This window comes from Glycine soja, chromosome 10 (assembly GCF_004193775.1).
Source record: "Glycine soja cultivar W05 chromosome 10, ASM419377v2, whole genome shotgun sequence".
In the NCBI taxonomy this organism is placed as follows: domain Eukaryota; kingdom Viridiplantae; phylum Streptophyta; class Magnoliopsida; order Fabales; family Fabaceae; genus Glycine; species Glycine soja.
Window position 1 is genome coordinate 24971993 of NC_041011.1, and position 17900 is coordinate 24989892.

The 17900-nt window shown below is 32.3% G+C and overlaps 1 protein-coding gene and 1 long non-coding RNA gene across 4 annotated transcripts; one reads left to right on the forward strand and one right to left on the reverse strand.

The window, feature by feature from the left end:
* Positions 1-906: 906 nt before the first annotated feature.
* On the forward strand, positions 907-8546 carry LOC114370652. 3 transcript variants are annotated; one of them, XR_003657895.1, is made up of 3 exons: positions 986-6577; positions 6691-6884; positions 7907-8546. It is a non-coding gene; the product is annotated as an uncharacterized LOC114370652 (long non-coding RNA). The 3 variants fall into 3 exon arrangements; XR_003657896.1 differs by lacking the exons at positions 986-6577; positions 6691-6884 and adding an exon at positions 907-975; XR_003657894.1 differs by having other exon boundaries at positions 986-6884.
* Positions 8547-12180: 3634 nt separating this feature from the next.
* On the reverse strand, positions 12181-16992 carry LOC114371274 (probable calcium-binding protein CML49). The gene is made up of 5 exons (XM_028328752.1): positions 16395-16992; positions 14328-14374; positions 14032-14207; positions 13597-13615; positions 12181-12532 (listed from the first exon to the last, which is right to left on the reverse strand). Exons 1-5 carry the CDS (start codon positions 16900-16902, stop codon positions 12428-12430), a joined length of 855 nt encoding a protein of 284 aa, XP_028184553.1. The 5' UTR covers positions 16903-16992; the 3' UTR covers positions 12181-12427.
* Between the last annotated feature and the right edge of the window lie 908 nt (positions 16993-17900).

Consider the following 17900-nt stretch of genomic DNA (forward strand, 5'->3'; position numbering starts at 1 on the left):
TCCAGCGACCCATTTCTGTCGTGTTGCCTTTTATCCCCAAGATCTGACCTTGTAGAAGAACTCTTGAAGAGGAACAATGACTTTGGGGATCTTTTGTTTCTACTTTAGTTGGGGTTATTGATTTCTTTTCTCAAGAGTGGCAGAGACAGAAGTGCACGGAAAAAGACTTGGTCATCATGGGCAGTAGAGATAAGAGCGCATGAATATGGCGAGTTGTTCTTCTTTGTTTTTTTTTTTACACTTTTCCTTTTTTTTTCTTCCTAAAGTTTCTGATTTTTTTTCTTCTCTAAAACTTCTACCAGAGCAGTAGAGCCAAGAGCGCATGGGGAAAATGTTGTTCCTATTTTGTAGTTTTTTAGTTTTTGTTTTATTTATTATTATTTTTATCAAAACATCAAAAGCAGAATTAATGAGAAACGATATTGCATCAATTATGAGGATTGATTGAGTTGATTGTGATTGTGATTATACATGATATCAAAGGTGAGGATTTGTTTCAACAACAATATCCATGATACAATTCCCTAACAATTGCCGCCAAATCTTACAAGCCTGTAATGTTTGCCTACAATTAGAAACTCTTTTCATTTCTTGATCATTTTCGCTTTTCTACTTTATTTGAAATGTTATATTTTTATTTTTGTTGTTGAACTGCGTCATTGCTTTTCAATTGTGACTATTAGGAATCTTGCAAGAAATAATTTATCTGGAAATTTTCCACATTTATTTCAAGAACTGGTACCCTGTAAGATATCTTACATAGTTTTTTCATTCCATTCCCCTTATTTATTTCATTTTCTTAGTATTCTGATTGAGAAAAAATTCTTACTGTACTGATTTGTGACTACTACATGTTTTGATTTCTGAGGTTTAAGATAATGATACAAAAGCTTGATTTAATGTGTAGATCCAGGAGATTTATAGAGCTTATGGTTACTTTTTGAAGAAGGATTATGTGATAAAGGAGAAACATTTGTAAGTTGATTCTCAATCTCCTTACTCACTTTGTTCCTACTGATCTTAATAGTGTGTTTGTGTTCACTTTTTTTATTTTTAGGACAAAACTACCTGATTTGTATTCCTCTTTTGAAAACCCAAGCCAATGTTGAGAATGGATCTATGTGATATTTACAAATGTTGTTATGGAAGTGATGAAGAACAAACAAGAACAGCAGCAATAGATGCAGCAGAACAGAAATGTCATACACCGATGTTGCAACAAAAATGAAAGAGGGAGAGAGATGAGAAAGAACACACAGATTTACGTGGTTCACTACATCCACGGGAGGGAAAAATAGAGAGCTTTTATTATCGATGCAATATACAAGTGGAAGCTTATCTTTGAAAATACAGGGCATGATTGCCTTATATAAGTAGAGGACAAAACAGAAAAAAAAAATAACAGAATAAACTTCCATATGGATTTTGGTCATAGCCCAACAATTCACCATCTTGAACCAACATCCATATAAAACACAAACTGCACCATCCAACCACACATGATTTTAACCCCAACAATCAACATTGAGCAAGCTTAAGCAGTGATCAAACTTGCTCTTTGGAACTGACTTTGTGAACATATCAAGAGGATTGTGCAGAGTGCTGATCTTATGAACTTTGATTCTTCTTTCTGACCGAATGAAGTGATATCTAACATCTATATGCTTGGTTCTATCATGATGAACCTGATCCTTGGCCAAGCATATAGCACTAAGGCTATCACAGTAGATGTTAGCATATTCTTGAGATTAATTCCGAGATCATTTATCAGACCTCTTAGCCAAATTCCTTCCTTTGCAGCTTCAGTAAGAGCCATATATTCAGCCTCAGTAATTGAAAGGGCAATAGAAGGTTGAAGTGTTGCCTTCCAACTCACCAAGCAACCACCAAGGGTGTAAGCATACCTTGTTAGGGACCTTCTCTTGACAAGATCAGCAGCAAAATCTGCATCAGAATAGCCAGTGAGACAACAATCTGAGTTAGATCCATAGATCAACCCTACATCTGCAGTCCCTTTAAGATATCTAAAAATTCTATTCACAACCTTCCAATGTTCCTTTTGAGGTTGGTTTAAGAACCTACTAACCATGCTAACAACATAAGCAAGGTCAGGTCTGGTGCAGACCATGGCATACATGAGACTGCCAACAACACTTGAGTATGGAACTTTTGACATATAGTCCTAATAAGCCTGAGCTTGAACCTTTATCACAACAGACAACTTCTCTTTTTTTGAAAGGGGAGTACTAATAGGTTTAGAATCAGCCATTCCAAACCTCACAAGTATCTTCTGAATGTAATCCTTTTGAGACACAAATAGCCTTTTCTGAGTTCTGTCCCTATAGATTTCCATTCCTAAGATTTTCTTTGCAGCCCCTAGATCTTTCATATCAAATTCACCACTTAGGAGGATCTTCAGATTTTGTATATCACACATGCTTTTTGCTGCAATAAGCATGTCATCTACATAGAGTAGAAGATAGATCATTAATCCATCCTCCACCTTGTTGTGATAAACATAGCAGTTATAGAGACTTCTCTTGAATCCTTGGCTGGTGATAAAGCTGTCAAACCTCATGTACCATTTCCTTGGAGATTGTTTCAAACCATACAAGGACCTCTGCAGTTGACAAACATACCTTTCTTTTCCTATAACTTCAAACCCTTCAAGCTATTTCATTAAAATATTTTCTTCCAATCTTCCATGGAGAAAGGCAGTCTAGACATCAAGTTGTTCAAGTTCCAAATCTTGGTTTGCCACAATAGCAAGCAAAACCCTGATAGATGTATGTCTGACCACAGGTGAAAAGATTTCGTTGAAATCTACTCCTTCTTTCTGGCCGAATCCCTTGGCAACTAACCTAGCCTTGTATCTTATCCCTTCCTTTTCTGAAAGACCAGGTTTCCTCTTGAATATCCACTTGCAGCCTACCACATGTCTTCCTTTAGGTAGTTCAACAAGTTTCCAGGTTTGATTCTTATGTAAAGATTCCATTTCCTCTTTCATAGCTAACAACCAATTTCAGCTTCAGGATGATTGATAGCTTCTTGGTAGGTGGCTGGTTCATTTGAATCTGTTTCTTCAGCTGCATGTAATGCATAGGCATCCATGTCTTTAAATCCGTATCTTTCGGGAGGTTCAGTGACCTTTTTTAGTCTCTGATTGATTCCAGAATTGAGCTGTGGAGGATCAGGTTCAACAGCCAAATGAGACTCATTTGCACTGGAATCTTCTAATTTTTCACCTTCTTGAAGAACCACAGGAGATGTTTCGGAATGACCCCCTTTTTTTGAGTCTTTGGTTATAAATTCTACATCCTTTTTCTTGAGGAGAGTGGTAGCTCTGTGTTCCAGCAATTGGAACCTCAAGCTTGGGATGAAACAAATGTGATTCATAAAAAATTACATCTCTGCTGAGAAGAACTTTCTTTTCCAAGGGTGACCAGATCCTATAGCATTTCACCCCATCACCATAACCCATGAACAGACCCTTTCTTGATCTAGGTACCAGGTTTCCTTCATTGACATGATAATAAGCATTGCAGCCAAATACTCTTAGGTTTGAGTAGTTTGTTGTTTTGCCATTCCAGATTTCAATAGGAGTTTTAAGTCCTATAGCAGTAGAGGGTGTTCTATTGATCAGAAAACAAGTTGTATTGATAGCTTTTCCCCAAAAACTTTTGTTGAGACCAGCATTAGACAATAGACATCTTGTTCTTTCCAAGAGTGTTCTGTTCATTCGTTCAGCAACTCCATTTTGCTGAGGAGTGTTCCTAACAGTAAGCTGTCTAGCAATTCCTTCATCTCTACAGAATTTGTTAAATTCTGTTGAGCAAAACTCCAAGCCATTATCAGTTCTGAGTCTTTTAACTTTCCTTTCAGTTTGTTTTTCAATCACTTCTTTCCATTCTTTGAAGCATTTGAAAGCTTGACTCTTCTAACTCATGATGTAGATCCATGTCATTCTTGAGTAGTCGTCAATTATGGACAGAAAATACCTTCCACCACCTAGTGAAGGTACTCTTGCAAGCCCCCAACAGTCAGCATGAATGTAATCAAGAGTTTCTTTGGTGGTGTGAACTGCTTTAGGAAATTTAATCCTATGTTGCTTGCCGAAAACACAGTGCTCATAGAATTTAAGTTCATCCAGTTTTTTATTTCCCAACAGTTGTTGTTTTTCAAAGTATCATCATACCTTTTTTACTTATATGACCTAGCCTCATGTACCACAATTGAGTTAAGTCAGGTATGCTCTTATTGGATCTTAATGCAACAGCTACTAGACCATCATCAATACATGTTGTACCTTGAAGTATATAGAGATTACCCCTCTTTATAACCTTCATCACCATTGTAGAGCCTTTCTGAATTTTTATGACCCCATTTTCAGTGCTGCATTTAAACCCCTTTCCATCCATAATACCTATGGAGATTAGATTCTTCTTCAGCTCTGGAACATGCCTAACTTCAGTAAGTGTTCGAATAATTCCATTATGCATCTTGATTTTTACTGTGCCAATTCCAATTGTCTTGCATGAGACATCATTTCCCATGAAGACATTTCCACCCAATTTCTCTTCATAGGTGTCAAACCAGGTTTTGTTAGGACACATATGAAAGGAACAGCCAGAGTCTAATATCCACTGATTTTCAGAATGTTGGTGATGATCAGCAACTGAGAGAACAAGCTCATTTTCAGATGTGGAACCTTCCTTGGCAACAACAGCAAATGGTTTGCCCTTTTTCTTAGGACAATCTTTCTTCCAATGACTTGGCTCCTTGCAGTAGTTACAGATATCCTTTGGATTGACATGAGTCTTCTTCTTTCCTTTAAACACCTTTTTCTTGATGTTCTTGATGGAGTTAGAGACCACCAGACCAGATCCATTTGATTCTTCAGAATTTCCAGATGCTTTAGATCGAAGTTCCCTTGAGTATAAGCTGGATTTCACCTCCTCCATGGTGACACATTCCTTACCAACACTAAGAGAATTGACAAAGCTCTCATATGATGGTGGTAGAGAGGCTAACAAAATCATGGCAGCATCGTCATCCTCTATCTTAACATCTATATCTCTTAATTCCATCAAAATAGAATTTAATTCATCAAGATGATCCTTAAGAGATGTACCTTCTTTCATGTGTAAACCAAACAGACGCCTCTTCAAGAAGAGCTTGTTGCAGATTGACTTAGTCATATACAACTTTTCCAACTTGAGCCATAAACCACTTGCAGTTTCTTCACAGATGCAGAAGCAACAGGAGCCCAGACACGTGGTTACTTTAACAAAGCACACATCTTGATGCGCCACAGATTGAAGCTGTTCTTTCCATTGAATTTCTCAATCCTGATTGTGTTTGACATGATTTCTTGAATGTTCTTGATCATAAAGAAGCAGCAAAAGAACCATAAACAAGACTCCCATAGCTTGATCTTTGTATTAAGACGAGAATCTTGAATTCCCTTGATTGCAACTTGAGCTTTTGATACCAGTTTGTTATGGAAGTGATGAAGAACAAACAAGAACAACAACAGTAGATGCAGCAGAACAAAAATGTCATACATCGATGTTGCAGCAAAAATGAAAGAGGGAGAGAGATGAGAAAGAACACACAGATTTACGTGGTTCACCTTTGATTAAGGTTACATCCACGAGAGGGAAAAACAGAGAGCTTTTATTATCGATGTAGTATACAAGTGGAAGCTTATCTTTGAAAATACAGGGCATCATTGCCTTATATAAGTAGAGGACAAAACAGAAAAAAATAACAGAATAAACTTCCATATGAATTTTGGTCACAACCCAACAAATGTTATAAGAATTTTGTCAAATCCAACATATGTTGGATACTACTCTTTACCTTAAATTGCTCCTTACTAATTGTGTATTGAATACTGAACTATTATTTCATTCTTTATGCATTATTTGTTGTCATATGTATGTATGTATGTGTGTATTCATGTATTCTTTTTTGTGTTTTGAGCTTTGGTTTTTGTTGATTGAAAAAGATAACTGTCACCTACTGTAGAGCAATGACTTCTGAAGAAGATTTCAAGAAATTAAGCCATCTGACCTGGTGTTTATAGCCCTCACTCTGTAGGCCACTTCCTTAACCTTGATAAGATAGAGAGATAAAATGAGCTTTGAAATAATTATTATACTTCCATAGTTATATCATCACAAGCTGCACATGGAAACATTCTTTTGTAGCCATCAATAACTAAATTTGTTTCTTTTGTAGCATTAATTTCAATGAAAATAAAGGAGGATAGTTGCAATTGTTTTTCTTTTGAAATTTTTATTCTTTTTTTTTTGTGTTGAATGTTGACCTCAATCTTGGACATATTTTTCATATATTCATGGTAGCTTCTAATGAAGCATACCACCATTCCTCTCTACATTCATTGTTACTTTTTTTTAGAGGGGAAGGTGGTTATGGATATAAGAATGAGGTGAGGAGGACAAAATCGTATGGGGATATGAGTGAATCGGTTGGGAGAAGAGAAAAGGGTTGTGAGTGTGAATCCTTTGAAATGTTGTGAAGATTGTCCATGCAATGTAAGGGAAAACTAAAGGTAGCTTTTTTTCCTGTCATTTAATTTATATTATCTCATTTGTTTTAGTAAAGTACATTTTTTTTCAAATTAGGATCTTATTTGTCATTGTGGTTTTGCTTTCTGATTTTAAGAAGGGGTGATCATGGACATCAAAAGATTAAGTATTTAGATATAGTGAGGCTTCCAATATTACTGAAAACTTCAAAACTGTCGTTGGAGAAGGAGGATTTGGAGAAGTTTACTACACTATTCTACAATACATTTGGGTAGTGTTAAGTTGCTTTCACCTTTATCAGCCCAATGTTACGAGGTGTTAAGATCAGAGGTTAGATATTGCATTTATGTTAAACTTTGAAGATTGAAAATGGAACACAATAAGCAGTGATTATAACCGCTAATTTATTATGTAGTGTAGTTTGATGAAAGCATTCACCTATGCTTGCACACACTCATTTTTTTTTCTTATGAATTTTCCAAAAATATAAAATTGATATTAATACAATCATGTGATCATGTGATTGAGTGTGTATGAATTTCCTCTATGCATTGTGTGTCAGTTTAGATTGAGTGTCGAGTCAATTTAATGAGAAGGGAGTGGTTAGTGTGTGACACGTAAATGAGTTGTGAGTGAAAGTTTTTTCTGTTTGTGTGATGCTATGCATCATTGTGAGTGTGTGCCAATTGTTATTGTAAGAGAAAAATGAGCCTGAGAATCGTGATCAGAGGATAGATTCCCCTAGCCTAGCACTCATGTGTTTTTGAATGAGAATTATTTGTCTTTGAAATGAATTTTTCAAGTTTTTACTTCCACTCATGGAGTAAATGGAGTAAGTGCATATTACTTTATACTTGCCATTTATTTTACTGAAGAGAATATTAATATAGAACTCTATAGTAAATGGAGTAAACTTATACATATTTTGGTTTTGGGATAACTATAACATTGGAAATGATTCTTTTAAGTCACAAGAAACTTAAATTAATGTGAGTGTCCTTGAAGCTCCTGGATGCATTGAGACATGCCAAAACAAAACAAGTTTGATAATTCTTTTATATTTATATTCTTAGGCATAACAACTACTGGCAGTAAAAGGATAAATGAGTTGGTTTTAAATTAATTTATTATTTGAATAAGTTATCTTAAGTTTAATGGTAATGATTGTTGTACTTAAAGGGTTGTACATGAATTATGGATTGTGTAGCTTATGGGCAACTTTAGACATACATTATAGAGTTAGAAGCTTTTAGATACACTTTGTAGGACCATTATTTATTGAAAAGGAAATTGAAAGATTATACATTTTGTTGGTTTAGCTTAAAGGGTGATTTTTAATTTGTGTTGTACAGGAATTACGAAGCTCTCAGTTGAGGCACTATGCAGCTAGGATGTTATCCACTTATCCAACAATTTGCCAGATAAATATGGAGAAGATTTATTTTCACAGGAAATAGAAGAGAATCGGATGACATATTGGAGAAAATAACAGTTCTGACATAGGAGTGGAATAAGGTTGTAGGGGGATTCTCATACTCTTTTTCAAAAAAGATATTAAATCAAGTGTATTTGGGGGCTCTTAGCAATATTGGACATGTTAAGGATCGTGAGGATTTTTTTTTCTGATCTTAGGGGAATATGAGTAAGCAGTTTGTGGGCAGGATGGAATGAAGATGTAATGGGCAGAGTATCTAAATGCAGTAAATCCAATAATTGCAACAGAGAAATATCAAAATTATCTAATAAATGATGAAAAGGGAAAGAAAAGTATTGTAGTAGGAGGAGTCTTTGTTTTTTGGACTGGTAGAGCTTTTGCATATGAAGGGACTTTCTGCTACTCTTAGCGCTGGCAAGATGAGTATTTACGCATGTCTAGGTTGAAGTTTGATTTTTATTTAATTATTATCCAATTGTAATGAGTTAGAAAATATAGCAATAGGATCAGATTATCGATTATAAAATCAGCTGGCTAAGGGGTGTATTTATTAGCTAGATACTTTTTTTGCTACTTTTTACTTTTTTATATTTGGTGTCATGGCTTTTGACTTAGTTTTAGCACCTCTTGTGCTGGAACTAATTGATTTTAATAATAAAAAAAAATCATCTTTTGCCTTAAAAAATTATATACTTCATTTTTGTAGTTGAATTCTGAACATACAAATGCCCAATCTTGGACTCGTTGCTTGAAAACAAATATAGATAAACTAAATTAACTGTAAATGTTGTACATAGTTAAAATTCTTTTGATAATCATTGTGCCCTTCATACTCATTTTTTTTCCCATAAAAGGATTTATGGACGGAATAAGGTGTCAGGCTACTACACCATTATTTGACAAGAAAACAATTTATTTATTTTTCTATTTGAATTTTTATTTTTATGTAAGTAATAAATAGTTGACTCCATGTGACATTTGAAAATATTATGATAAGTTAAAATTACTTTCCTAAGTTAAAATTATTTATTCAAATACACTTTAAAAAAAAACAAATCTTAATTACCACTATACTATACTCACCAATAATAATGATAAAAAATTATGAATGTTAAATAACATTTTCTGAGGCCTAAAGCAAGGGTTTTATTGACTTTATCCTTGGGTCGGTCCTATAAATGATTTTACCGTTAAAAGCTTGAGTTATTTTCAACATAATAATTATTTAATAATTGACAACATATATATAAATTTAACATTTCTACTTTGAATTCTATTGTCTATTCTTTTTTTCCTCTCTTTTTATCTTCATATTCTTTTGAATACTTGATGTAAATTGTTAAAATAAATAATGGATGTCAAATTGTTGTAATAAATAATATCAACATATAATTCTTTCCATTTTCAAGTTCTACCATTTCATTATTTTCACTTATTTTGTTTTTAATATTTATTTATTTTTACTTTTTATTTTATTTTATTATTTTACTTTATAGAATAGTAGTAATATTATAAAATATTAAGTAAGAAATATGACTCTAATTTTGAAAAATTAAAGAAGAATGCTAAAATAGTTAATATATATATATATATATATATATATATATATATATATTTATAAAAAAAAACCATTAATAAATGATTTTATGACTCAACAATTAAAAGATTAATATAAAAATTAATGTTTAGTATTTTTTAATTTTTTTGCCTTTAACCCTAAAATTTCTTCACACCTTCTTGCATCACACTAACAAACATTTATGTCATGGCCACACAATCATTTATACTTTGGCATTCTGATACATATTCCACTTAAGATTTTATATGCACCTGGTACCAATAAAACATTTGTGAAAGAAACCATGAAATTTTCATATTTTCACATCATGGAAACCCGAAAACACACTCTTGCCACCTATTGTCATACTTCAACTCATTTATGCCTTCCATGATTAGCAAGGCAACATCCGTGAAAACATAACATAACATGAGACATAAAAGATATCCATGAAATTTTCACACTATCGGAGCATGGTGGTCCTTTCACACCTTCCTCATCGACCTTCCTTTTGTCTTCTTCGCCATCTCTGACCAAACCTTCCTCAAATCCCAAACTCTCCCCTTCCTCCACCTCATCAGATACTCCTTCTGCCAAACCTTACCCTCCTCCAACAACAGCCATCGACAAAGAGAAACATCCTTCGACAAACTGCGAGGACGACCACCAATCCTTCCCAGACCAGGTCCTCGAGAACGTCATGGAGAACGTGCTCCACTTCCTCTGGTCGTGGCGCGACCGCAACACCGCCTCATTGGTGTGCCACTCCTGGTATCGCGTAGAGGCCTTCACCCGATTCGAGCTCTTCATCGGCAACTGTTATACACTCTCCCCTAACTTTGGATTTGGGTTTGTTGTAGATTTCTTGATTGGGTTAATTTTTTTTCCTTCATCTGGATTTAGATTGGTTGCGGTCACAAATTGTATTTTTGTATTTTTTTTTATTTGTGATATGTTTTAATTTTCATAAATTACATTTTAAAATTTAAATTTTAAATTTTAAAAATATCACAGGTTCAAAATCATCCAAATTTAATTTGGAACTAAAAAGTTACATTTTAATTTTTTTTTTAGGATAAGAAACAGATAAATATTTTTACAAAGATTAAAAACAAACTTTGAGGATTTTAGAATAAAAACAAACATATTTTAGTCACAATTTTAATATATCAAGGATTTACTACAATTTTATTAAATACTCAAAATAAAATTCCATAATTTATTGATTAAGCAAGAAAGTCAGTTTAGTTGAGTCTCACTTGTGATTTATCTTCCTTTTTGATTCTCGTGCGGTTTCTCTTCTATCAGGTTAGTTTAGCATATTTTATTATTTTTAATTATCCATTTAATCTTCATCGCATCAAAATTTATTTTTTTAGTTTTTATAGTTAATAAATTAATTTTTTAATCTTGAAGTTTACATTTTAACATGTTTATGTCCTTAAAATTATTTAACTTATGAATTAAAAGATAAATTTTATGGATTAAAAAATTCACTTATTAAACTTTAGAACTAAAAAATTCACTTATGAATTAAAATAAATAAATTTATAAACTATAAGAACTAAATGAGTAATTAAAGTATTTTATTTTTTCTTTATTATTGTTTCTGTATTTCAAGTTCCTCCCTCACTTCATGAGCTTTTTATTATGCATAGTACAATCTTGATATGAGATGAATGGGTAATATGATTGATTTTATATCATTATCAATTTTTAACATATGTATTATAATTTAAAATATATTTTTTAAATATATTTTTTTATCTCTAAAAAATATTCAAAATTTGTAATTGTTTCCTAATATTCTTTCCTTTTATAGTTGTTTCCTACAATTTAATTTTTTTTGTCTTTATTCTCTACGATTAGGTTCCATCCAATGGTTGGGGATATGTTTGTTACAAGGACATATCACATGTCCACATGTGAAAAAAATTAGGTTTTTCAACTTTTTAAATTAATTATATTTATAACCAATATAAAAAATATTATATTTTTCATCAAAAGGGATATAAATGTCACAAAGAATTTTTACGTCGATTATAGATATAATTAATTTTAAAAATTGAATAATTTGATGCATTTTACATCAGTATACATGTGAGCGGGTGATGTGTGCCTTAAAAGGACACGTTAACTACCATTTGACAGAACCTATCGATAAGGAACATAGACAAAAAAATTTAAATTATAAAAAACAATAACGATATATTTTTCAAAAGCAATTGCAAAATTTGATTTTTTTTTAAAAATCAAAAACATATTTAAGTCTTTAAAATATTTTATTTTAAAAATTAATTTTATTTTGCATCACATTAACTTTTTATATTAACTTTTGACATCCCGAGACATTGACATTAATTTTGATTTTTATCAATAGTATATTTCTCCTATTCTTCTCTTATATTTTAGTTTTTTCTCCTATATTGTTCTAAAGTTTAATTTTATCCCGTTTTTAATAAATTTTATCCAAGATGAATGCGACCGTGGGACTGGACGGTGACCCATTAGTTGTTCACAGATTAACGATGCGATAGTTCTTCACAGATTAACAATGAGAAGTATTCTTAATTCTGTATAAAGAAAATTATACAAGATTTATCTTTTGAAAGAAATATACCCAAATCATTATCCAGTCATGGATTACCATTACCAGGAAATCTCATTTTCAACGCTTCATTCACATGCATAACCCAAAGATAATTATCAACAAGCTGAAAACCATAGTATTTTGGATCTGGTTACTTATAGAGTAAAACAACAGGGAGTACTAGCATATTAAAGGCTGGCAATAGTAAAGTAATTCGACCACACATTTTCAAACCAAATACAGCCTGGCCATTTACAAACCCTACCAACCACACACACACCATTAATTTCCTAAGCTATTAGGAATGGCAGGACTGTCAGCATAAACGATTCATAGGTGAAGGTTGCAGAGCCAGAATACGCAGTATCCTTTTCTTTGAATTTGTCAGTCAGTCCCTGCAATAGAAACAATTTAAAAGTGAGATTTTTCCAATAGGAAAAAATACAAATGAGGTTTGGTTTGGTTTCCACATAAACTAAAAAAGTTGGCCCGTGCTTTGGCAAAACATTGGTGGTCTGTATTTTAAAATGCAAAAGAAAAATAAAAGATGAGGGTAGCATATCAGGACACGTTGAGTATAATTGACAGTGGTGGTTTAATTCTGTCCTTATTTTAATAACTATTGATTAGGACAGAATTTATGGTTCACCCTTCACACTAAGGTACTGTTGATTGAGGTGTGAAAGTAAAACAAGACAAAAAGAGATTAAATATTGAATTAAGTAAAGTGTAAAGGTAATGAGATTCACACCAAATTTTGAAACTTTTATCTCAAATGCATCCAAGGATAATTAACCCAAACATTACCTAAAAGTGGTGTTTGGACATCCAAACTGAGATCTACTCCTCAGTGAAAGTTGTGCATGTTTATTTGACATTGTTTTTCTAGTTGAGTTGAACTTGATTTTCACCCAAACTGAAATTTATCCTAAAACTACTACTCTTTTGCTTTTCGGTTAAACGTAGAAAACTTCAAACATAAATCAAGTTATATTAAACCAACTTTTAAACTTTAGTTTACAAGGTTAAGTTCAACCAAACTCCACTTTTTCAATTGTAATCCAAACACACACTAAGAAATAGAACCAGTTTGAATGTTTCAAGAATCACCTAAACAACACGATAAATTTCACAGAAAGGAACACGTTGTGCTTTATCTTAAAGAGTGAACTTTGTAGGAGTTTGTAATTATTAAGTCAATTCATTCATGTCTCATTTGTCTGCCCATGTAATATTAAAAAGGACATGAAAGTATTGGCAATGAACTAGCTAACTTTTAAAAGGTTCTATATGGTTATGTAAATATGCATGCAGTTCAATAAAGATTAACTGATGGTATGCTGCCGAAGGCCTGTTTTCTCTAAAATTGTCATTTTGCTTCTGTTCTTATAGGGACTAAGATGTAATATTAATTGGAGAAACGGATAAAAATAATAAATCAGAGTATTTGGTAGCTCACCTTAACAGTAAGACAACACCTGCATTAGCAAAGATGGAAAGAAATCAGTTTTATATATTCATTTTACACCAGAAAAGAAAAGGTAAACATAATGCTAATGTAAAGAGAAAATTTCAATTTTATTGTAAAGAGAAAATTTCAATTTTATTGAAATTGAAAGTTTCTCCCATTTTAAGTCTGAAGACTGTGCTGCCTTCATCCAACAATACATATAAAAATATAATTTTCCAAACACCATAAAAAAATATTAAGTGTCTGAGCCTATGTGGTTATTGTACTAGGATAATTTTGTTCTCTCGTTAGTTATAGCAAAAGAAAACATTGTATTTTAAAAGAAATAAATAGAAAAGAAACCAAGTGGAGAATCCTTGTTCAAAGTATAAATAAATAAATATGTATCCAATAAAAAGATAAAGAATTGTAGCAAAGCCATACTCGATGAAATTGTCATATTCTATAGCCTTGCTTTTTCCACCAGTTTTGTCAAACTTTGAGACGAGCAAATCCAATACCACAGGAGAAACAGCATAGCCCAGACTCAGTAGAGCATCTCTCAACTCAGTAGAATCGATTTTGCCGCTTCTGTCTTTATCAAATCTCTCAAAAATGGACTGCAACAACAATCACCAAGTTAGAAGAATATGTTCCAATAAAAAGACAGTACAGCATAATTTGCAAACTTGAAAATCAAGATTAACGAGGAATAAATATAAAAGGAGAAAAGGACATACCCTCCAGTTCTGAAGACTGTAAAATAGAGAAGTGAATTCCTTTGGTCCTGCAATGCATTATAACATACTCAAAATTTGAAACAGTAAATACTCCCCCGCTTTTAATTTGAACCTTGGTTAAATATACAAATTTGGTTCTATTTTTCAAATTGCAACTTGAATATTTTACTAAATATCTAATTGTCTATAGTAGGAGTGACATCAACAATCACTACTGGTTCAACACTTTACCTGCTACAATTTAAAACAACTGATTATGAACGGTAACTTGTATTCTCAATTAGACTATATAAGTTATGTTGAACAAGACAATTCAGTTAGTTTCTAATTTTTTTTTATTAGCTGAAAAACTTGTTTGATTGTTTAATGATCAAATTTTTTTTAGTAACTTCTAACATTTTTTGAAATATTAGCTTTTAACTTTTAGTTTTTTTTATTTTCTTTCACTTTTATCCTCAGTATATTTATTCATTTTTCTTGTTACTTTTTTAAAATAAATCATGATTTTATTATTTTTCTGTTATTTTACACTTTTCAACTACTTTCATAATTAATTTTATCGAACATTTATAATTCAACAAACAATTTTTTTCAGCTTTTAGTTAGTTTTTCAGTTAATTTTGCCTAATATAGCCATATTCATTGTGTTTTAAAATAATTTTTCACCAACTTCTGTTTCACATATTTATTCAAGAAGCAGGACAAATAATCCTATCCACCATTCAACACAACAAAATCAATTTTTAAAAAGTGAACCCAGTAATTTTTCAGAAATATTATATTTACATTAAAAAAAAGCCTATAATTTTGAAAAATAATAATTGTCCAAAGGTAGTAGTTCAACTAAAAGACTGTCATGACATAGGCCTTATTTTAACATGAATTCTTTTACATATTTCCTAACAAATTAAATCAAAATTCAATTGTAAAAAACTAAACCAAACAATATTTGAAAAAGAAATTAAAGTATGTACTGTTAATAATATTATAAAAAACAGTATATAATTTTAAAATAAACTTAATATTATTAATTAAATTACCTAATTTCTGTAATTTTGATAGATTAGAGAGAGAATACTGAACAGTGAACAGTAACCGTACTAGTAGTGTAGGTTAGTACTGCTACCAATACTAGTTATTAAAAAAAATAGTATTAGTAATTAGTACAACAATCGATGAATAATATAACGTTGTCACTCTATTCCAATCAATTTTAAATTCATTTAATAGTAGCATTACTAGTCAATAGTTTATCCCGCCTTCATTTTCTAACCACATGTCCACACATCATTTTTATTTTAATATTTTATTATTTCTCTCTCTTTTACCGTTAAAGTACTACCACTGTGAATTTTTTTTTTCTATTCCTTTTTTCTCCTCTGCCTGTGCAGAACACAAGAACTGCCCTAGTAATTACTAATCTATATCCTATTCTATATAAAAACTGTCCGGCGGATCACCAAGCTTCAACGACCGGATAATTTGTTTTTTGTTTTGTTTTTAATACATATTATTTTTTAAAAATATTTTATTCTATAAGGATTTTTTTCTCTCACTCCTTTTACTAAAAAAGTATACATTACGGGTTGCAATGCTAGTTAGTATTAATACTATTAAATAAATAAATAAATTAACACGAGGCCAAGTGGAAGTAATAAAACCACCGAATAGAGTGGATCCTTCCATCGTACAATGAAGTAGGCGCCCCCACAGCGTCCCCTAAAAAGTCAGAACTCAAAAAAGGCAACCCGAAAAAATCAAAACTCCTCAGTTACTGTGCCACGTCACCGCATTCGCATTGAAAGCACACGACACGCGTTTCCCATGCAGGTAAAACAAACATCACAACAAAAAACGCGTCATTTCCCAAACACCGGCGCACCTTAGCTCCGTGCGCCGGAAAACCTCTTCCCCGGCGCAATTTAGCGGATCCTAATTTTTTTCTGATTGTGAGAGAGAGAGAGAGAGAGAGGAGTAGTGTAATGTTTTAACGAAGAATATGTATTCGATTTTTTTGAGTAAGCGAGAATCACAAAAAAAAAAATTAAAAATTTGATAATTTCGTACCTATTTTCTTGACGTTGGAATTGGTGAAGTGATACATGAGAAGATGAACGGTTCTGAGGCTGAAGCTTTGGTTATAGGAAGAAAGCGCTCCCTGCATTTCCTTGTCGTCGATAAATCCGCTTCCGTCCTGGTCCGCCATCTGGAAGCACGCCACCACGTTAGGGTCTGTCCCTGGAGGGAACGCCGATGGCACCAGCGACGCGAACGGGCTCGCGTACGCCGGAGCCGGGTAGCCGCCGCTGCTTCCGCCGCCGTGGGAGTGGGACTCGTTCTTCGGGGGTTTGTTGTAGGGGGCGGCGTAGGGGGCGGACGGTTGGGCGTAGGGGGAGGCGGAGTAGGGCTGAGCGGGCGGCGGCGCGCCGTAGGGTTGCGGTGGCGGAGGAGCCCCGTATGATTGCGATGGCGGAGGAGCCCCGTATGATTGCGATGGCGGATGGGCACCGTAGGGTTGGGGCGGCGGCGGCGCGCCGTAGCTGTAGCTGGGAGGCTGGTTGGGATAGCCGGACATGATGAAATTTGAAAGGGGGTTTTGAGTTCTGAAAGGTTACAGATTTGATTGCTGCTAATTGCTGAAGAGGCCTAAGTGAGAGAGACGGGAAGGGAACTGCTTAATTTATACTCCAATTTTCAGAAATTATTGTTATTATTGTGTTTGCATTTTTATTACGCTAGATTTAATGTTGTGTGTAATTTTTATTGGGTTAAAATTAATATATTTTATACTCTAATGGCTGTGAATATGGATTTGAGGTAAATTATTTTTCTTCTAATTTAATATATTTTTATTATACTATTGCATTTTTGTTGTGTTAAATTTAATATATTTTAACGATTTTTTTTATTATACATTGTAAATATATAATAGTAGAATTACTTAATAAAATAAATGATTAAAAATTAACTACTAAATTCGAATGTGAAGTTGGATGTTATAAATAGGAACAAAAGGAATATATTTATATGTTTCTACTTTTTATTATCATTTATAATAAAAATTATAAATAAATAATATAATTGTATGTATATATTTTTTCTAATTTAATAAATTTTAGCACAAATATTTCATATTAATTTTTAAAAACTATTTCTCTATTGTTATTTTTTTCTTTATTTTGTTATTTAATTTTTTTTTACTTCTTTTTCTTTTTTATATTTAAAAATCTCATTTTTTCTACATACTTTTAACAAAATAACATAAATTACTAAATTAGTTTAGGACACATAAAATCCTTTGATAAATTTAAACATGATTAATGTTTTAAAGAAGAATATTGGATCCTAAGGTTCTTCATAATTCTCTTTATTCAATTCACATTTAATTATCATTTTTTATAAATTTGCTGAATATGCTATAAAATATTTATTAACTATTGATCAGTATTATGTTTATTTCTAATTTAGAGACATGGTTCTTCTTATATGCTTAAATGTGTTATTCCAAGACAATATAACATAGCAATTCAAATTCAATAAGATAACATATTAATGTAGCAATTTAAATAAAAT

What these genes read in the sequence shown, in the direction of transcription:
- LOC114371274 (XM_028328752.1), bottom strand. Translation starts at nt 16,902, where the DNA reads ATGTCCGGCTATCCCAACCAGCCTCCCAGCTACAGCTACGGCGCGCCG. An exon ending in TTCCAACGTCAAGAAAATAG is followed by an intron (nt 14,375 to 16,394) that starts GTACGAAATTAT and finishes AATGCATTGCAG; the next exon opens with GACCAAAGGAATTCACTTCT. An exon ending in ACAGTCTTCAGAACTGGAGG is followed by an intron (nt 14,208 to 14,327) that starts GTATGTCCTTTT and finishes TTGTTGTTGCAG; the next exon opens with TCCATTTTTGAGAGATTTGA.